Source organism: Gastrolobium bilobum, unplaced genomic scaffold (assembly GCF_033153095.1).
Source record: "Gastrolobium bilobum isolate Gb01-03AN ecotype WA unplaced genomic scaffold, APGP_CSIRO_Gbil_v1 utg7104, whole genome shotgun sequence".
NCBI lineage: Eukaryota > Viridiplantae > Streptophyta > Magnoliopsida > Fabales > Fabaceae > Gastrolobium > Gastrolobium bilobum.
In genome coordinates, this window is record NW_026898416.1 from 410,501 (window position 1) to 424,135 (window position 13,635).

General features: G+C 31.8%; 2 protein-coding genes across 4 annotated transcripts; both read right to left on the reverse strand.

Annotated features, from left to right (window-relative positions):
• Positions 1–1,044: 1,044 nt before the first annotated feature.
• On the reverse strand, positions 1,045–9,758 carry LOC133316052 (actin-depolymerizing factor 7-like). 3 transcript variants are annotated; one of them, XM_061517749.1, is made up of 3 exons: positions 9,720–9,758; positions 1,804–2,063; positions 1,045–1,417 (listed from the first exon to the last, which is right to left on the reverse strand). In XM_061517749.1, exons 1-3 carry the CDS (start codon positions 9,756–9,758, stop codon positions 1,267–1,269), a joined length of 450 nt encoding a protein of 149 aa, XP_061373733.1. In that variant the 3' UTR covers positions 1,045–1,266. The 3 variants fall into 3 exon arrangements, with proteins under 3 accessions (XP_061373733.1, XP_061373735.1, XP_061373734.1); XM_061517751.1 differs by lacking the exon at positions 9,720–9,758 and adding an exon at positions 9,591–9,608; XM_061517750.1 differs by lacking the exon at positions 9,720–9,758 and adding an exon at positions 2,712–2,852.
• LOC133316074 (serine racemase) lies at positions 3,397–6,197 on the reverse strand. Its single transcript, XM_061517774.1, has 7 exons — positions 6,122–6,197; positions 5,145–5,333; positions 4,923–5,009; positions 4,621–4,851; positions 4,187–4,260; positions 3,894–4,080; positions 3,397–3,739 (listed from the first exon to the last, which is right to left on the reverse strand). The coding sequence occupies exons 2-7, from the start codon at positions 5,318–5,320 to the stop codon at positions 3,493–3,495; spliced, it is 1,002 nt and encodes a 333-aa protein (XP_061373758.1). The 5' UTR covers positions 5,321–5,333; positions 6,122–6,197; the 3' UTR covers positions 3,397–3,492.
• Positions 9,759–13,635: the final 3,877 nt, after the last annotated feature.

Consider the following 13,635-nt stretch of genomic DNA (forward strand, 5'->3'; position numbering starts at 1 on the left):
TAAAAGATATATCTAGTTTATCAAAAAATAAATAAATTAAAAGATATATCTGTTATTAATTTTTTTTTGTAGAAATATATCTAGATTTATTGAATCTTAAAGAAAAAGAAAATCTCTCGCGGGCAAAATGATATATCCATACATTATTTTTATCCATTTGGTTATTCAAAGATTCGTATGTCATCATATTAAGTATTTAATTTTTTTTTTGAAAATCAAAAAGTTATCACATCATTCTTTCAAATATTTTGGCGCTGAATTAATCCTTAAAAAATCTAAAATTTAAAATAATTATTCTTATAGAGGACTAAATTGGTGATAAAAAAATTTATTTAGTAACTATTTTGCTACATATTTTTTTTTATATCAATTCTAATTATTTTTTTGAAGCGAGTCAAATTTCGAATATCTCAAACTGGAGATTAATTCCAATCCGGGCACACAGTTATCTTTTTATATGATTGTATCTGTGCAATTTTAAGTTTGTTTTAAGCACACTTAAAATCTAATTCTGTTACCTCACACAAATGTGAGATGATTCAAATTTAGGGGATCTGTACCAAGCATTATCAAACATGTTAGCCCAATCACTTTAAATTCATTGATTTGTATTTGTTTGATGTGATAGGTTATCCTACTGTCGTGTCTTTCTTAATTACTCAATATCAATAGATCAAAATTTCAAAAAGAAAAAAAAAAGAATGAGATTTTGATTCAATAATCTTGAAGATAGGTAGGGAAAATAGGGGGGGGGGGGGGGGGGACTAGAATATCCTATTCTCCTTTCGCACATGTAAATCATGACATTGGCAAAAAATGATATAAAAAGGAAGATATATTGGCAAGAAAAAAATGAAGAGACATTAGAAATATATCAGTGCTTATCATTCTTTCAGTAGCTGCTGCTATTGCACAAAATCCAACCTTAAGTGAAAAGCACAAAATCCAACCTCAAGTGAAAAGCCAAGTGTTTAGATTGGCAACTTGGTAGAGAACCAACCTACAATAGATGCTACTAATCTTGAAGCCACCACACGTGGCCCTTCAAAGTTCAAACAAACCAAGAACCCAAGATCACTAGAAAAACTGAACAAGGATTGAATACAAGGAAGAATAATGGTTATGACAGTGAATGTCATTTTGGATCAGTCGTTGTTGAATCCAAACTATAATAGCAAAAAATAGATGGCTTCCAAAGTTGCCAAACAATTAGGAATTAATCCATAACAGTGAAGAAGGGCTAAGATAGCAAAAAGAGAAGCATAATTAGTAGGCTCGCGCTTTCACAATGTCCAAGCTCATTTCACTTGGATCAGTGGCTTGCACTTCTACTTGGATGCCATCCAATTCTCTCTTGAATCTATCCTTGGAACTTGCATACACCATCTTCATCCTCACCTTTGAGGTATCTGGTGACCTGCACCCGGGATATGATTAACATGGTAATTAAAACACTGATTCAAATTATCCTGCACTCTTAACTAAAAGAAGTTAAATTTGCATTAATGTACATATTTTAAGGTTAAAAGGACAAGTCTGGAGCAATGATAAAACTACTCCCTTGTGAATGAAAGGTCACAAGTTGGAATTTGAGAAACAACCATTTGCAGATATGTAAGGCTAAGGCTGCAAATAAGGATTGTCATCGTTCCTACCGGCGCAAGTCCAGGTACAACGGGGACAGGTTTTTGGTTTTTTATACATAATTTCAAGGTTACAAATTGTGGTTAGTAAGAAAGCCAAAACAACTTATCAAGTGCAATTGTGTGTATATATATATATATATATATATATATAAAGTACCATGCAAAAAAAAAGATCTTGCTTTTCTGGCAATTCTCATTTGTTGTGAAATGAAAATCATAGACTGCATAACGACACTCGTTATCTGGCAAACTGGCCATGAAATCGTCATAACTTTCTTCGGGGTCCCCTAATTTATCAACCACCACTTGCTGTCCATCAATTTTGAACACAATGAAACGGTAGCTTCTCTTTGCTTTAAGCTCCTGGAACCTTAGTTTGCACTCATCCTCCACAGCCATTCCGGACACTGCGTTTGCCTGCCCCAAAATTTCATGTCATCAACTTAAGATTTCAATCATTACACTAATGAATTGGTGTTGCTATGCTATGCATTTCCCGATTATAACGATTGTTATTAATTCTTCATCAGGGATCAGATGGAAAAAAAAGTGGTTTTTAATGTACTGGCTTAAGAAATGCTAGAAGAACATGTTCATTTTGAAGGGTAATGCAATCTCTAAAGCAGAGAAATTAAATAGATGACAGTTGGGTATGTGACTCACGAATATGAATAGATGTAGAAAGTGACTTGGAACCATCTTTCATATAACGATTCTAAGATATATGCATAATGGATCGGAAGAGTGGCTCATTATCCTCCTACATATCTATATCATCTCCTAATGTGATTGAAATTTGAGTGTAAGATCTCATAAACTTGAATTCCCTAGCCATATGTCTAAAACCATAGAGAGTAATTTAGGAAATGTGAATTTTTTCAGCAGTTATACAAATGGTAATAGTGTTCTTTCAAAAGATGCTGCATTCAGAGGTAGATAGTCTAATTTTTTCAAAAGTTGAAAGAGTATGAAGAGGGTGCAAGCCTCTTCAAGATTATTCACAAAAACAGTAATAATTATTTTGCTAGCAAAATAGAGAAAGAAGGGACAAGAGAAAAAGCATACCATTTTGTCAGCAATGAGAAAGAAGCTCCCAGCGAAATGTGAATGAAAAGAAAGCTAGGAGAGCAATAGAGAATGGAAAATGGGAGCAATAGACTCGATGACAACTATGCAGAGAAAATAACGTATGAAGATCCTTTTTTTTTGGACCACGAGAGGTGGAACTTTGAGTAGACTAAGATAGCGGTTGAAGAACAGAACTTGGTGGAGAAATTAATGGGTGGGTCTGTTGCAAATAACTACACTTCCTTGTCATTGTTCCACGTTAGTTGGTTTCATTTTTCTTTTTTAATCTATCTATATCCATATCAATATACTATTATATAAAACACAAATCACTATGTTATCAAAAAAAAAAAAAAAAAAAAACACAAATCACTTAGCTGGATTGGTCCAAATAAAAGAGATTTGAATTCCTTAAACATATGATTTTAATTTTGATGTTGAGATATATGTATATGAAAAAAATTACAATTTGAAAGGACCCTCGCCTTTGGCACTAACTATATATCTTAAGAAATTAGTTTCTCACCTATTGAATATGACTTATTTACTATATCTCAATCAGTATTGCAAGGAATCCGCTATATATTTATTTTCAGCTTTTTTTTTTTTAATTTACTAAATTATTATTAGTTTAAAATTATTCTCGACAAATAAGAATTTTAATCCAACAACTTAAGCATTGAAAACTTATCCACACAAAATTGTTACATCATTAATGGTACAACACTCAAATCGAGAGCAATGAAGATTCACATCTGCAAAATAAAAGAAGTCATTTTCATTTGTTCAAAGAATCCCAAAGCAGGGCCAGATCAACATTGCCTCCTGAAACTACTATTCCTATATGGTTGCAATCTTTCCAAGCTGGATTTTTCTGGAAAGTATCGGATAGAACAGCAGCAAGGCCAATAGCTCCACTTGGTTCTACAACAACCTTAAGAATTTCAAAACACAGTTTCATGGCTTTTATTATTTCACTGTCTTCCACAGTTATAATGTCCTCAACAAGATCTCGTACTACAGGCCTGCTCCATTATAACATGGTACATAAGCAAACTTGACAAATTAACATATTGAGAAGAAGAATGTTAAAAACAAACCCCTCCAAAAATAATAATAATAAATAAAAGAAATGCATTCATAGTGATAGTCAAACAAAAGCCAGAGATTTGTTTTTACCATGTGAAATCTCCAAGAAATGCTCTAAGTCCATCAGCTATAGTATTGGTCTCGGGCAATGTTATTATCCTCCCAGCTGCTTTAGACTGTGCTGCATCATCAGCACCTTTAGGTTCAGCAGCCAAAATACGAATAGCTGGGTTGATGGACTTGGCAGCCAAAGCCACACCTGATATCAAACCACCACCTGCAGTTTTCATTTGTTGGAAAATCAAGTAGCAGAAACTGAAATTAATGCAAATTTTTATTCATTTTGGCTGACAGCATGACAGAAAAAAGTGATCAAACCAGACCACTTATGGGTACCACTAGCGTATCTATTTGTGGGACTTGTTCCAGAAGCTCCAAGGATATGGTACCCTGGCCACTGCAAGAATAATCAAACATGTCAAAGTGCAATGGTGTGCAAGTCACCAATTCCTACAGCATATGCCTATGTTATATGTCAAGTTTTTGAAGTTGAATAAATCAAACATTGACATGATGTCATAGATATTACAGCTCAGTATCAGAAGATATGCATGTTAGATGCATGATTGTCAATGAGTTATAGCAAGCCATGTAAAAAAAAAAAAAAAGTAGAAGTTTCAAGCACCATTTATATAGTACATGATCTGACTGGTAAATTGCTATGAAAAGAATGAGTCTACCCCATGATTACCCCCAGTAAGAGTTTATTGACAAGAAGGCATTTAGTCAGAAACAATAATAAACATTGAGATTGTACCTCAATATGCGCCCATCATTATAGGGATGTATAAAGACAGCACCAGTTTCTTGCCACACCTTATTTGCAATTTCCTCCCTTGATCGCATAGAGGCCTCAGACCAGATAACTTGACCACCATACCGCTTTACATTCTCAACTTTGCAAGTTGGGGCATTTTTTGGAATTACAATATATGCCGGGATCCCCCTTAGTTTCGCTGCCAAAGCCAATGCTGCAGCATGGTTTCCACTGATTTTGTAGAACACAATCAGGAGAGCTTTACATAATCTGATAGAAAATAAATCAACTTCTAGAATTACCTGCTGTGTGTTATGACCCCTTTAGCAGCATCTTCATCATCAAGAGAGAAAACAGCATTGCTGGCACCTCTAAATTTAAAAGCTCCACTGATGACCATAGAATACAGAAACAAGTGTATTATTGTCTTTTCCTTATTTTGTTACAGAAACAAGTGTGATGGAATGTAAAGTAAACCATATCATCCTGAAATTTGTGTAATTCATCACAAATTCATTTCTCACCCCTTTTGGAAACATTCACATTTAAAGTACAGCTTCCTTCCTGATAATGCATCCAGAGAGCTGGAGGACAGAACTGGAGTTTTAAGAACCAATGATTTTATTCGAGCATGTGCTTCCTTTATGGAGGAAATATCAGCAGCATATTTTTCCTTCGTTATTTGCCTCTCTTCTTCCATCTAAGTAATTGGTCTTGCAAGTGAATGAAGAAGACAGATCAAACAGTTTTAGTAATGTGTCCCATGATTATCAAACAATATCCTATCTATCTATATATATATATATATATATATATATATATATATAAAAGTTTACAACATGTTGTAGGTAACTATACATAATAACCACCCTATTGAGGGTGCTTCTTAATTAGGATAAAAGTGAATCTTATCTATGTAAATTACGGCATAAAGAAAACAGAATTTCCTATATTTTTCTACATTATCTCAAAAGTGTAAAGCACAAGCAGCATGTTCCGAGTCAACTTTTAAGAAACCTATTGAGGAATGCCATTAGACTCCATACATAGGAAATGGTCAGTGCTATATAATAAGCCACAAGCTGAATTAGTTTTATTATCTGAATTTATACTAAAGTAGAGATTGCCCTTAATGATCTCAAATTTAAAGAGAAACATTACAGTACAGGGGTGCAATTTAAGTGTCGAGTAAATTCCTAGAAATATAACCAAATTGATATAGGTTTGGAGTAAACAAGAATTCTCAAATTGAAATATGTAAAGAATCTTGGATACACCACCCCAAAAGTTAGCTCAAGGGGTGGAAGTGTCCAAGGCCTTATAAAGGCCACATTAGTTGTCCACAAAATCAACGTGGGAGTATATATCTCAACAAAATAAAAAAGCAAGTAGCCAAATCCATCAATCAAGTCATTACAACTAAAATAACTGCTAAGAAAATATCTCGGAGTACTTTTTCAGAACTCACTGACACTGAACCTAAGTAAGATCCGAAACTTACTCCTTCAGTTGGAAATGGAGGCTGCACCTCGCTAATAGCTTTGGTTGGTGGATGTCCTCCTCACTCTCATTTGCACTATCTTTTCTTTTTTTATATCCACAGTGGAAATCTGGTACAATATATACTTGAATAAATATTCGCAAAACGATAACTTTTTGTATTAAAAAATTTAAAAATTATAATTAATAAAATTATTATAATCTGAAATAAATTATAATTATAAAAATAACTTAATTTTCGTCGTAAAACTGAATTCAATATAAATAATTTTTTTATATTAACTTATTTATATTGACTGTGAATCCATAAATAAATGCCCTTAATTTTGTTGTTAGTATTTTTTTTTTCAAGTATCACAATACATTTATTTTATAAATTTATATAATCTTATAATGAAATTTTAATCATACAATTTTTCTCTTGTAAGTAAAACTATCGCTAAAAAATAATAATCATATTTTGCTGATACAAAACACTTTTTTTCTATTGGGTCTAGACTCTAGAGTTAGTGTTGGACTTTAGATCTTTCAAATCCAAGAAAGTCCATAAAGAAGGCAAGTGATGGTGGGCATTGGGCCTAAGTCTCCTGTTAAAGTCTTTTTTTCAAGTCTCGCGTATCCATCCCTTCAAATCATACATAAAAGCCACAGAAACTGCCAAACCAAACTAAGGCTGGTTTGTATGGACTTTTTAATAAAGTTTTTTTTATCACTTTCTTATTTTAAAAGTACTTTCTATAAAAGTTACAGCTATTTAGATTTTAAAAAAAATATTTGATTTTTGAAAAAAATATTTGGCTTTTGACTTCTGCTTTTTTTAAAAGTTAAAATTTTTAGCTTTTGAAAAAAGTAAGTTTTTAACTTTTTTATGACTTCTGTTTTTTTAAAAGCAGGCATCCAAACAGACTTTTTTCGAAAAGGACTTTTTTTCTTAAAAAAAGTAGTTTTTGAATAAAAAAAAGCCATCCAAACGGGCTCTAAAAGGGTTTGCTTGTGGTTTTGTTTTGGACATATACGGAATGGTCAGAAAAATAACTTTTTGATTTTCAGAAAAAAAAAATCTGTTTCAAAAAAATAAATTAAAAATTAAAAAATGTAAATTTTTTTTCAGAATCAAATTTAAAGAACATATCTGAATTATTTTTGTTTTGTATTTTAACTTTTAATTTTTTTTTTAAATATAAAAAATATTTATTGCGTTAACTTTTTTACAAAATATTTTTAAGAACAAAAAATCAAAATACAATCCATATGGACTTTGAATTTGTTTTTCGTTTGCGATCATTGGAATGTGAACTTAAGTGGGCGTTTGGTTGGGAAGAAATTTTTATGAATCATAGGCAAATGTGATTAGTGGGGAAATGGGTGGAAAGTGAGTTTGGTAGGAAAATGTAAAAATAGTTGTTTGGTTGAAAAATATTTTACTGGAGAAATTAGGTAACTTTTGTAAAGTCTACGTTTGGCTAATGGTAAAATATAGATGGAAAAATCATTGCATAGTTACGAAAATAACCTTCTGAACAAAATTAGAGAAAGAGAGGGAGACTGAACTTTCACATCATGGCCAAGGGTAGCTGGTCTTTCACATCATTGCATCAGCTTTCACGAAAGTAGCTGATCTTTTGTAAAGGATGCACGGTGACCAATTTGGATAGGTTTTCAATAATACCACATCGCCAAGGGACATCCTTCGCCGGCTAAATGGAAGCTGATGCCTATGCTTTTGGGTTATGTAGGCAACTCATTTAGGTGGGAAAGTGTCACAGAAACTCCAACCAAACGTGGTGTATGTAGATGTCTTGCTTTCATTTGCCTATCTTTCTGGACAGAATCCGTGAAACAAACACCCCTAATGGAACACCAAACAATTGGGCCCTCCTTACCCAATCATGAATGGTCTAGCTAGATAGATTTATTCCTTAGCTAATGTTGTTGTCAACCTGCAAGACATTCACAGAAAGGTAAGCCATTACATAAGCTCCTATAAGATGAGGTCATTACTTATAGTAGAAACCTTAAAATGAATATTTAAATATTTAGTAATGGTAGAGTCATTATTAAACAAACAAATGGAGAGCAAATGATACGAATCTTCCAATGATGCTGTGACAAGCTTATGTTTATCTTTTTTTTTATAAGCATTAAATAGCCCAAGTCAATTAATCTATGTGAGCCATGACTTCGGAATTAACTAAAGGTGGATTAACTTATCCCTTCTGGAGTAACATGCTGCCGGGTGTTTTCTAAATGTTAAAAAAAAGTCGTATTATTTTCTATTGAAGCATGAATTCTGTTGTGTTTCAAGTGTTTGTGTATCGGCGTATGTCTTAGTAATGCACATCATATACCAGTTAGCATTAAAGAGGCCTGTTTCAATCCATAATACATAGGACTTGTCTGATTATTTATAGCTAATTATTCTGCTATTTCTTCCTTTTGTCCGTTCTTTTCCTGAAATTAATCGGTTAAAGCATCTTTCTAAGACTTTTATATCATTCGTTTGAATTCTTTTTTGAATTCTTTGATTAAGGGATACAGGAGTAGTATTTTACTCTTCTTTGAATTCTTTTTTGTGGATCTTATATATCATTCGTTATTTGTGTTTTTTTTTAAAAATAATAATAATTTGACTTTAATAAAGAAAATAGATTGAATCTTGAATTTGCAAAAATTGTGAAGTAAAAGAAAAACATTTGTGCGTACTTTTGTGCATTGGGGACATCAAGGCCCTTTTGAATGGTTGGTGAACTCTAATTAGAGGATGGATATTCTCACTATCAAATTTTTTACTATCAACTTACTACCTATTTAATCACCATTCGATTAATATTTTCTCTCTCTTAAAAAACTTTTTAATATTATCTCTCTTTGATCCAATGGTGATATGATGGGTAGTAAGTTAGTAGTGAGATTTTTTGGTAGTTAGAATATCCTCACTCTTCTAATTATTAGCCGTGTATGTTTGAGAAAGAGATTTTCTGAATTTTTATAAATTTTTATAAAATTATTAGTGCTGTTGATCATATATTTTATTTGAATAAATTTTTATTATTATTTTTTTAACAAGATAAGTCTTATTTTTATTTTTTTTATAATTAAGTCAGGCCACAGATAAATAATTATATTCATAACAAGTTAAAGCTTGGTCAGTTTGATACATTTAAATATAGACTTAGTGCTTGTTTGGATCCTCTTTTTTTTAAGATACAAGCTACTTATAAGCATAAGCTAGGCCAAACAGGTTTTGAGAAAAGCTCTTATAACGAAAAGCTCTTTTTTTATAATAAAGAAAAATGCTGAAAACTAAAAGCTCCTCCTAGGAGCTTTTTTTTAAGCTCTTATTTGTTTTTCTTGAATTGTGTGCTTTTTTTTAAAATGGAGAGTGATAAAGATAGAAAGAGATAATTTTCTTGAAATATGTACTTTTAAGTAATTTTTAAGCTAAAACTTTTATGTAATTTCCAAACAGCTTTTAGCTTATTTTTTTAAGCTCTTTTTTTTAGCTTTAGCTTATAAGCAACTTCTAGCTTAAAAATAAGAGGATCCAAACAGGCTCTTAGTCTTTCAATACCAAAGTCAGCCCAGCCCAACTTATTAACACTCCTACTTATCAGTATATGTGACGTGTTTGATTGCATTAGTTTGAAAAAAAATTATTCAATTAACTTTAACTAGATAATTCTTTTACCCAATAGTCAAAAGGATGCTTTTACCGAAATTAATCTATCATCTAGCGCGGAACTAAATACCATCGCTAACATCTAGCGCTTATTATTAGTTCTACTCCTAATTAATGTATTGTTTTAGGCCCCAGACATGCGATCAGGACAAAATCGCAATGGAATACAAACTACATGTAATATTTTATATTTAAAGATAGAGTTTGATTTTTTTTTTTCAGTCACTGCATATAAGTTATCTGCAGTAAGTCAATACGACGTCGTTTTGGGCGGAAATCATAGTGTTTTTGTAATTTTAATTTATTTCAAGGTTATAATAATCTTTATATTTATAATTTTTTAAGATTTCAATACCAAAACGACGTCGTTTTGAAAATAAATGCAGATAATTTATCTGCATTACTGAAGAAACATTTTTACCTTAAAGATAACATTAAGATAGATAATATTCAACTCCCACGTTACTTTCAAATTGGAAGATAGTTATATATCAATTTTTTGTTCTAGGAAAGTGCAATGTTGTAATTTTATTTAAAAATAATTTCATGAGATGACTATGTTTTTTTTATGGGCAATGCTTTTGTCATGCTACATGAGATAGTATTATCTCATGTAGAGACATAATTAGGTGGGTCCCACAGTTAAAAGAAAAGAAAAAAAGAAAAAAAATGCTGACTCGGATTGCAATATGTTTGTGACATGAGATAAAAAATTTTATGTAACTTGAAAAAAACATTTATCTTTTTTTATATAACGCCTCTCCCCACCATGATCATCATTATTGTAATTAGATATTTTCTGTTTCTCCTGTCTTCAATTACGATTTTTTTAATGAAAAACTTACAACAAAGTTAAAAAAACATTTATCTCTTGATTTGAAATAATTTTTTCCTTAAATAAATTTTAACTTTGTATTTACTCAATTATTAGTTCTTATCAAAATATTATTAGACAACATAAAGATAATAATAATCAGTACAGTTAGATGAAATGACATGATACTTGAGTATTTTTTGTTTTGTAAAATTTTACTTGAGTATTTGGATGAAGCTTTAAAAAAATTAGGTAAATATTTTTAAAAAAAGTTAAAATGTTATTTTTTACATAAAAGTGATTTTTAAAAATTAATAAAAAAAAATTAAAGCAAATGATGTATAAAAAAAATTTCTTTCAAAAACATGCAAACAGGTCTTTGGCTTTTTGACTTATTCAATGTTAAAAGGGAAATATATTTTTTCATAAATTCAAGAGCCAAACAATTTATCAAAATAATGTGGTGAAATATGTATGAAATATGTGCGCGTTCAGGTTAACATCACCCCATATAGGACTTGTATAAAAGTTAATATGTACTTATCCCGTGTCACATTCTACAAGATGTGTATAAGAGTCCACTAATCCATATCATATAATTAGTCCCTCCATTAGTTTGGAAGGAAGTTGATTCGTTTATAATCAAATTCCTCAATGTTATAAAATCCACCAGTGTTGCGAAGTTAATTTTTGTTCCGACATTGAAAAAAATCTTTAGAAAAAGATTATGGCTCATTGTTTTATGGGAAATCATTGTCATATTTTACATGAGATAACTTTCTCATGTTTCTCTTATATAAAAAGTTGTGTCATCATTTTTTTCTTTTTTTCTTTCTTAATGGATGGTGGGACCCGCCACAACATGTGTCTATGGTAGGAGATATTTATCTCCAACAACATGAGAGAAATAGAACCCTTGTTTTATATCATGAATGTGTAGAATTAAGCAATTATATTATTGCTTAGTAGATGTCCACTTCATCAACCGAAAAACGTGGAGACCGAATCGAAAAATCGAAAATCGAAAACTGAAAAAAAATCGCAAATTTTAATTGGATTGGATCGGTTTTCGGATGCGTTGATGAAAACCGACCCAATCTAAACCGATCCAATATATTAATTCCCCTTTACCTACTTGGTCCTTTCCCGAATCATAGCCCAAAAATTTCTAAATCCAAGATCCATTAACTCATTAACAAAAGGATTAGATCAGATGAGTTTTACTTCAAAAAATATTATTGCTTAGTAGATGTCCACTCTCATTTTGCTTTGTGTGTACAAATATTTTGACTACCTTCCTCAGATAATTAATTTGTTGAGGAAAACAAACAATAACAAGTAGGATGTACAAATAATCAACGTGAATTTTTCAACCTCAACCTGCACAATTGGATCATTTCTAATTTAGACAGCTCAAAGGATTGGGGGATGGGGTCGGACTGGCCTCTTTTATTTGGAATCTTAGCCTGGAAAATTTGGAAATGTAGGAATTCTTGGGTTTTTGAAGGTGATCGCCAGAATGCTTATTCACTTATCCGTTCAGCAATTGGTTTCAGAGATAGTGTCGCTCTTGCAGCTAACCCTATTTTTGGAGCGGGCAATCAACCAAGGAATCGAATAGAGAGATTGGTTGCTTGGTGTTGTCCTCCTGTGGATTGGGTTAAGCTTAATGTTGATGGTGCATGTGATGCTAATGGTACTAGGACTGGGTGTGGAGGAGTTTTTCGCGATGCCTCAGGAACTTGGATCGTCGGATTCTGTAAAAATTTAGGCTCAGGTACAGTTTTGCATGCTGAGTTATGGGCTTGCTTGGTTGGTTTGGAGCTAGCTTGGGATAGAGGTTTTAGGCAAGTTTGGCTCGAAGGAGATTCTCTTTCAGCTCAACAGCTCATTACAAATGGGTGCCACCATGATTACCCTGCGGCTAATTTGGTGAATCGTATTCGAAATTTGATGCAGCGAGATTGGCAGATTTATATGTCTCACATTCACCGTGAAGGAAATAGAGTAGCGGACTTTCTAGCCTCTTACTCTTATGGTTTCTCTTGGGTAATTCAGGAATTTGATTGTCCACCGTCAGGTTGTATTGATAGTCTGTATGGTGACACTATAGGTGTTCACTGGTCTAGGCTTTGTGCCTAGTTTCTTTTTATTGTGTTTTTGTTTTAATTTCCTATTATTTCCAAAAAAAAAAAAGTAGGATGTACCATTAAAGAAGAGATATGCTTATATCATAGATTTCCATAATAGATTAATGCTTTTGATGTAGGCAAAAACGATGATAAAATTGGCAAGTTAGTCAAAATTTATTGCTGTTAAATATGAACTTAGATAAAACAAAAAAAATCATAAGAAAAGTAAGTGATAATAAAAGAAAATATAAAATAGTAAGTGATAAAAGAATAAATCGTACTAGAATTTTAAACTTTTTCCATTTTTAAACGAAGAAAAAAAAAAATCTCCCTTTTTAATATTACTAAAGTCAAAAGGTCATTGTAAAGGCATCTCGATCCCTATATCAGGGATTTTTTTAATATAGGGCCGGCGCACACTTCTTTGGGTGCACCCTTTCTAAAAAAGGGCAAAGAAAATTACATTTCAATCCCTCTCTTTTATTCAAATGCCATCTCACTCCACTTTTTTTTCCACTTTTGGTCAAGGACTAAAGTCCAGGCCCACACTAAATCACCTCATCAACTTGTAAAATTGTTGCAACAGAAATACAGAATATTGCGTGTCACCAATAATTTAGTTTTTATACGAAAGTTAATTAAACATGACAGATAATAATGAGTTAATGACGTTGAAGTGACATAAAGACTCCTTCAAATAATTAATTTCAATCCACATCAAATCAATAATCAATAAAGTGATTATATTAAGGGTTTTATAAGAGTTATCTTGTAGGAAAATTGATTGTATAATGTTATAGAGATTCGTTTTGCGTGCCTTAATTTTTTATTTATTTTTTTGTTTTAAAAAGTGTGGGCCCCACAAAATGTTGTGAGTGTAAGAAAATTTG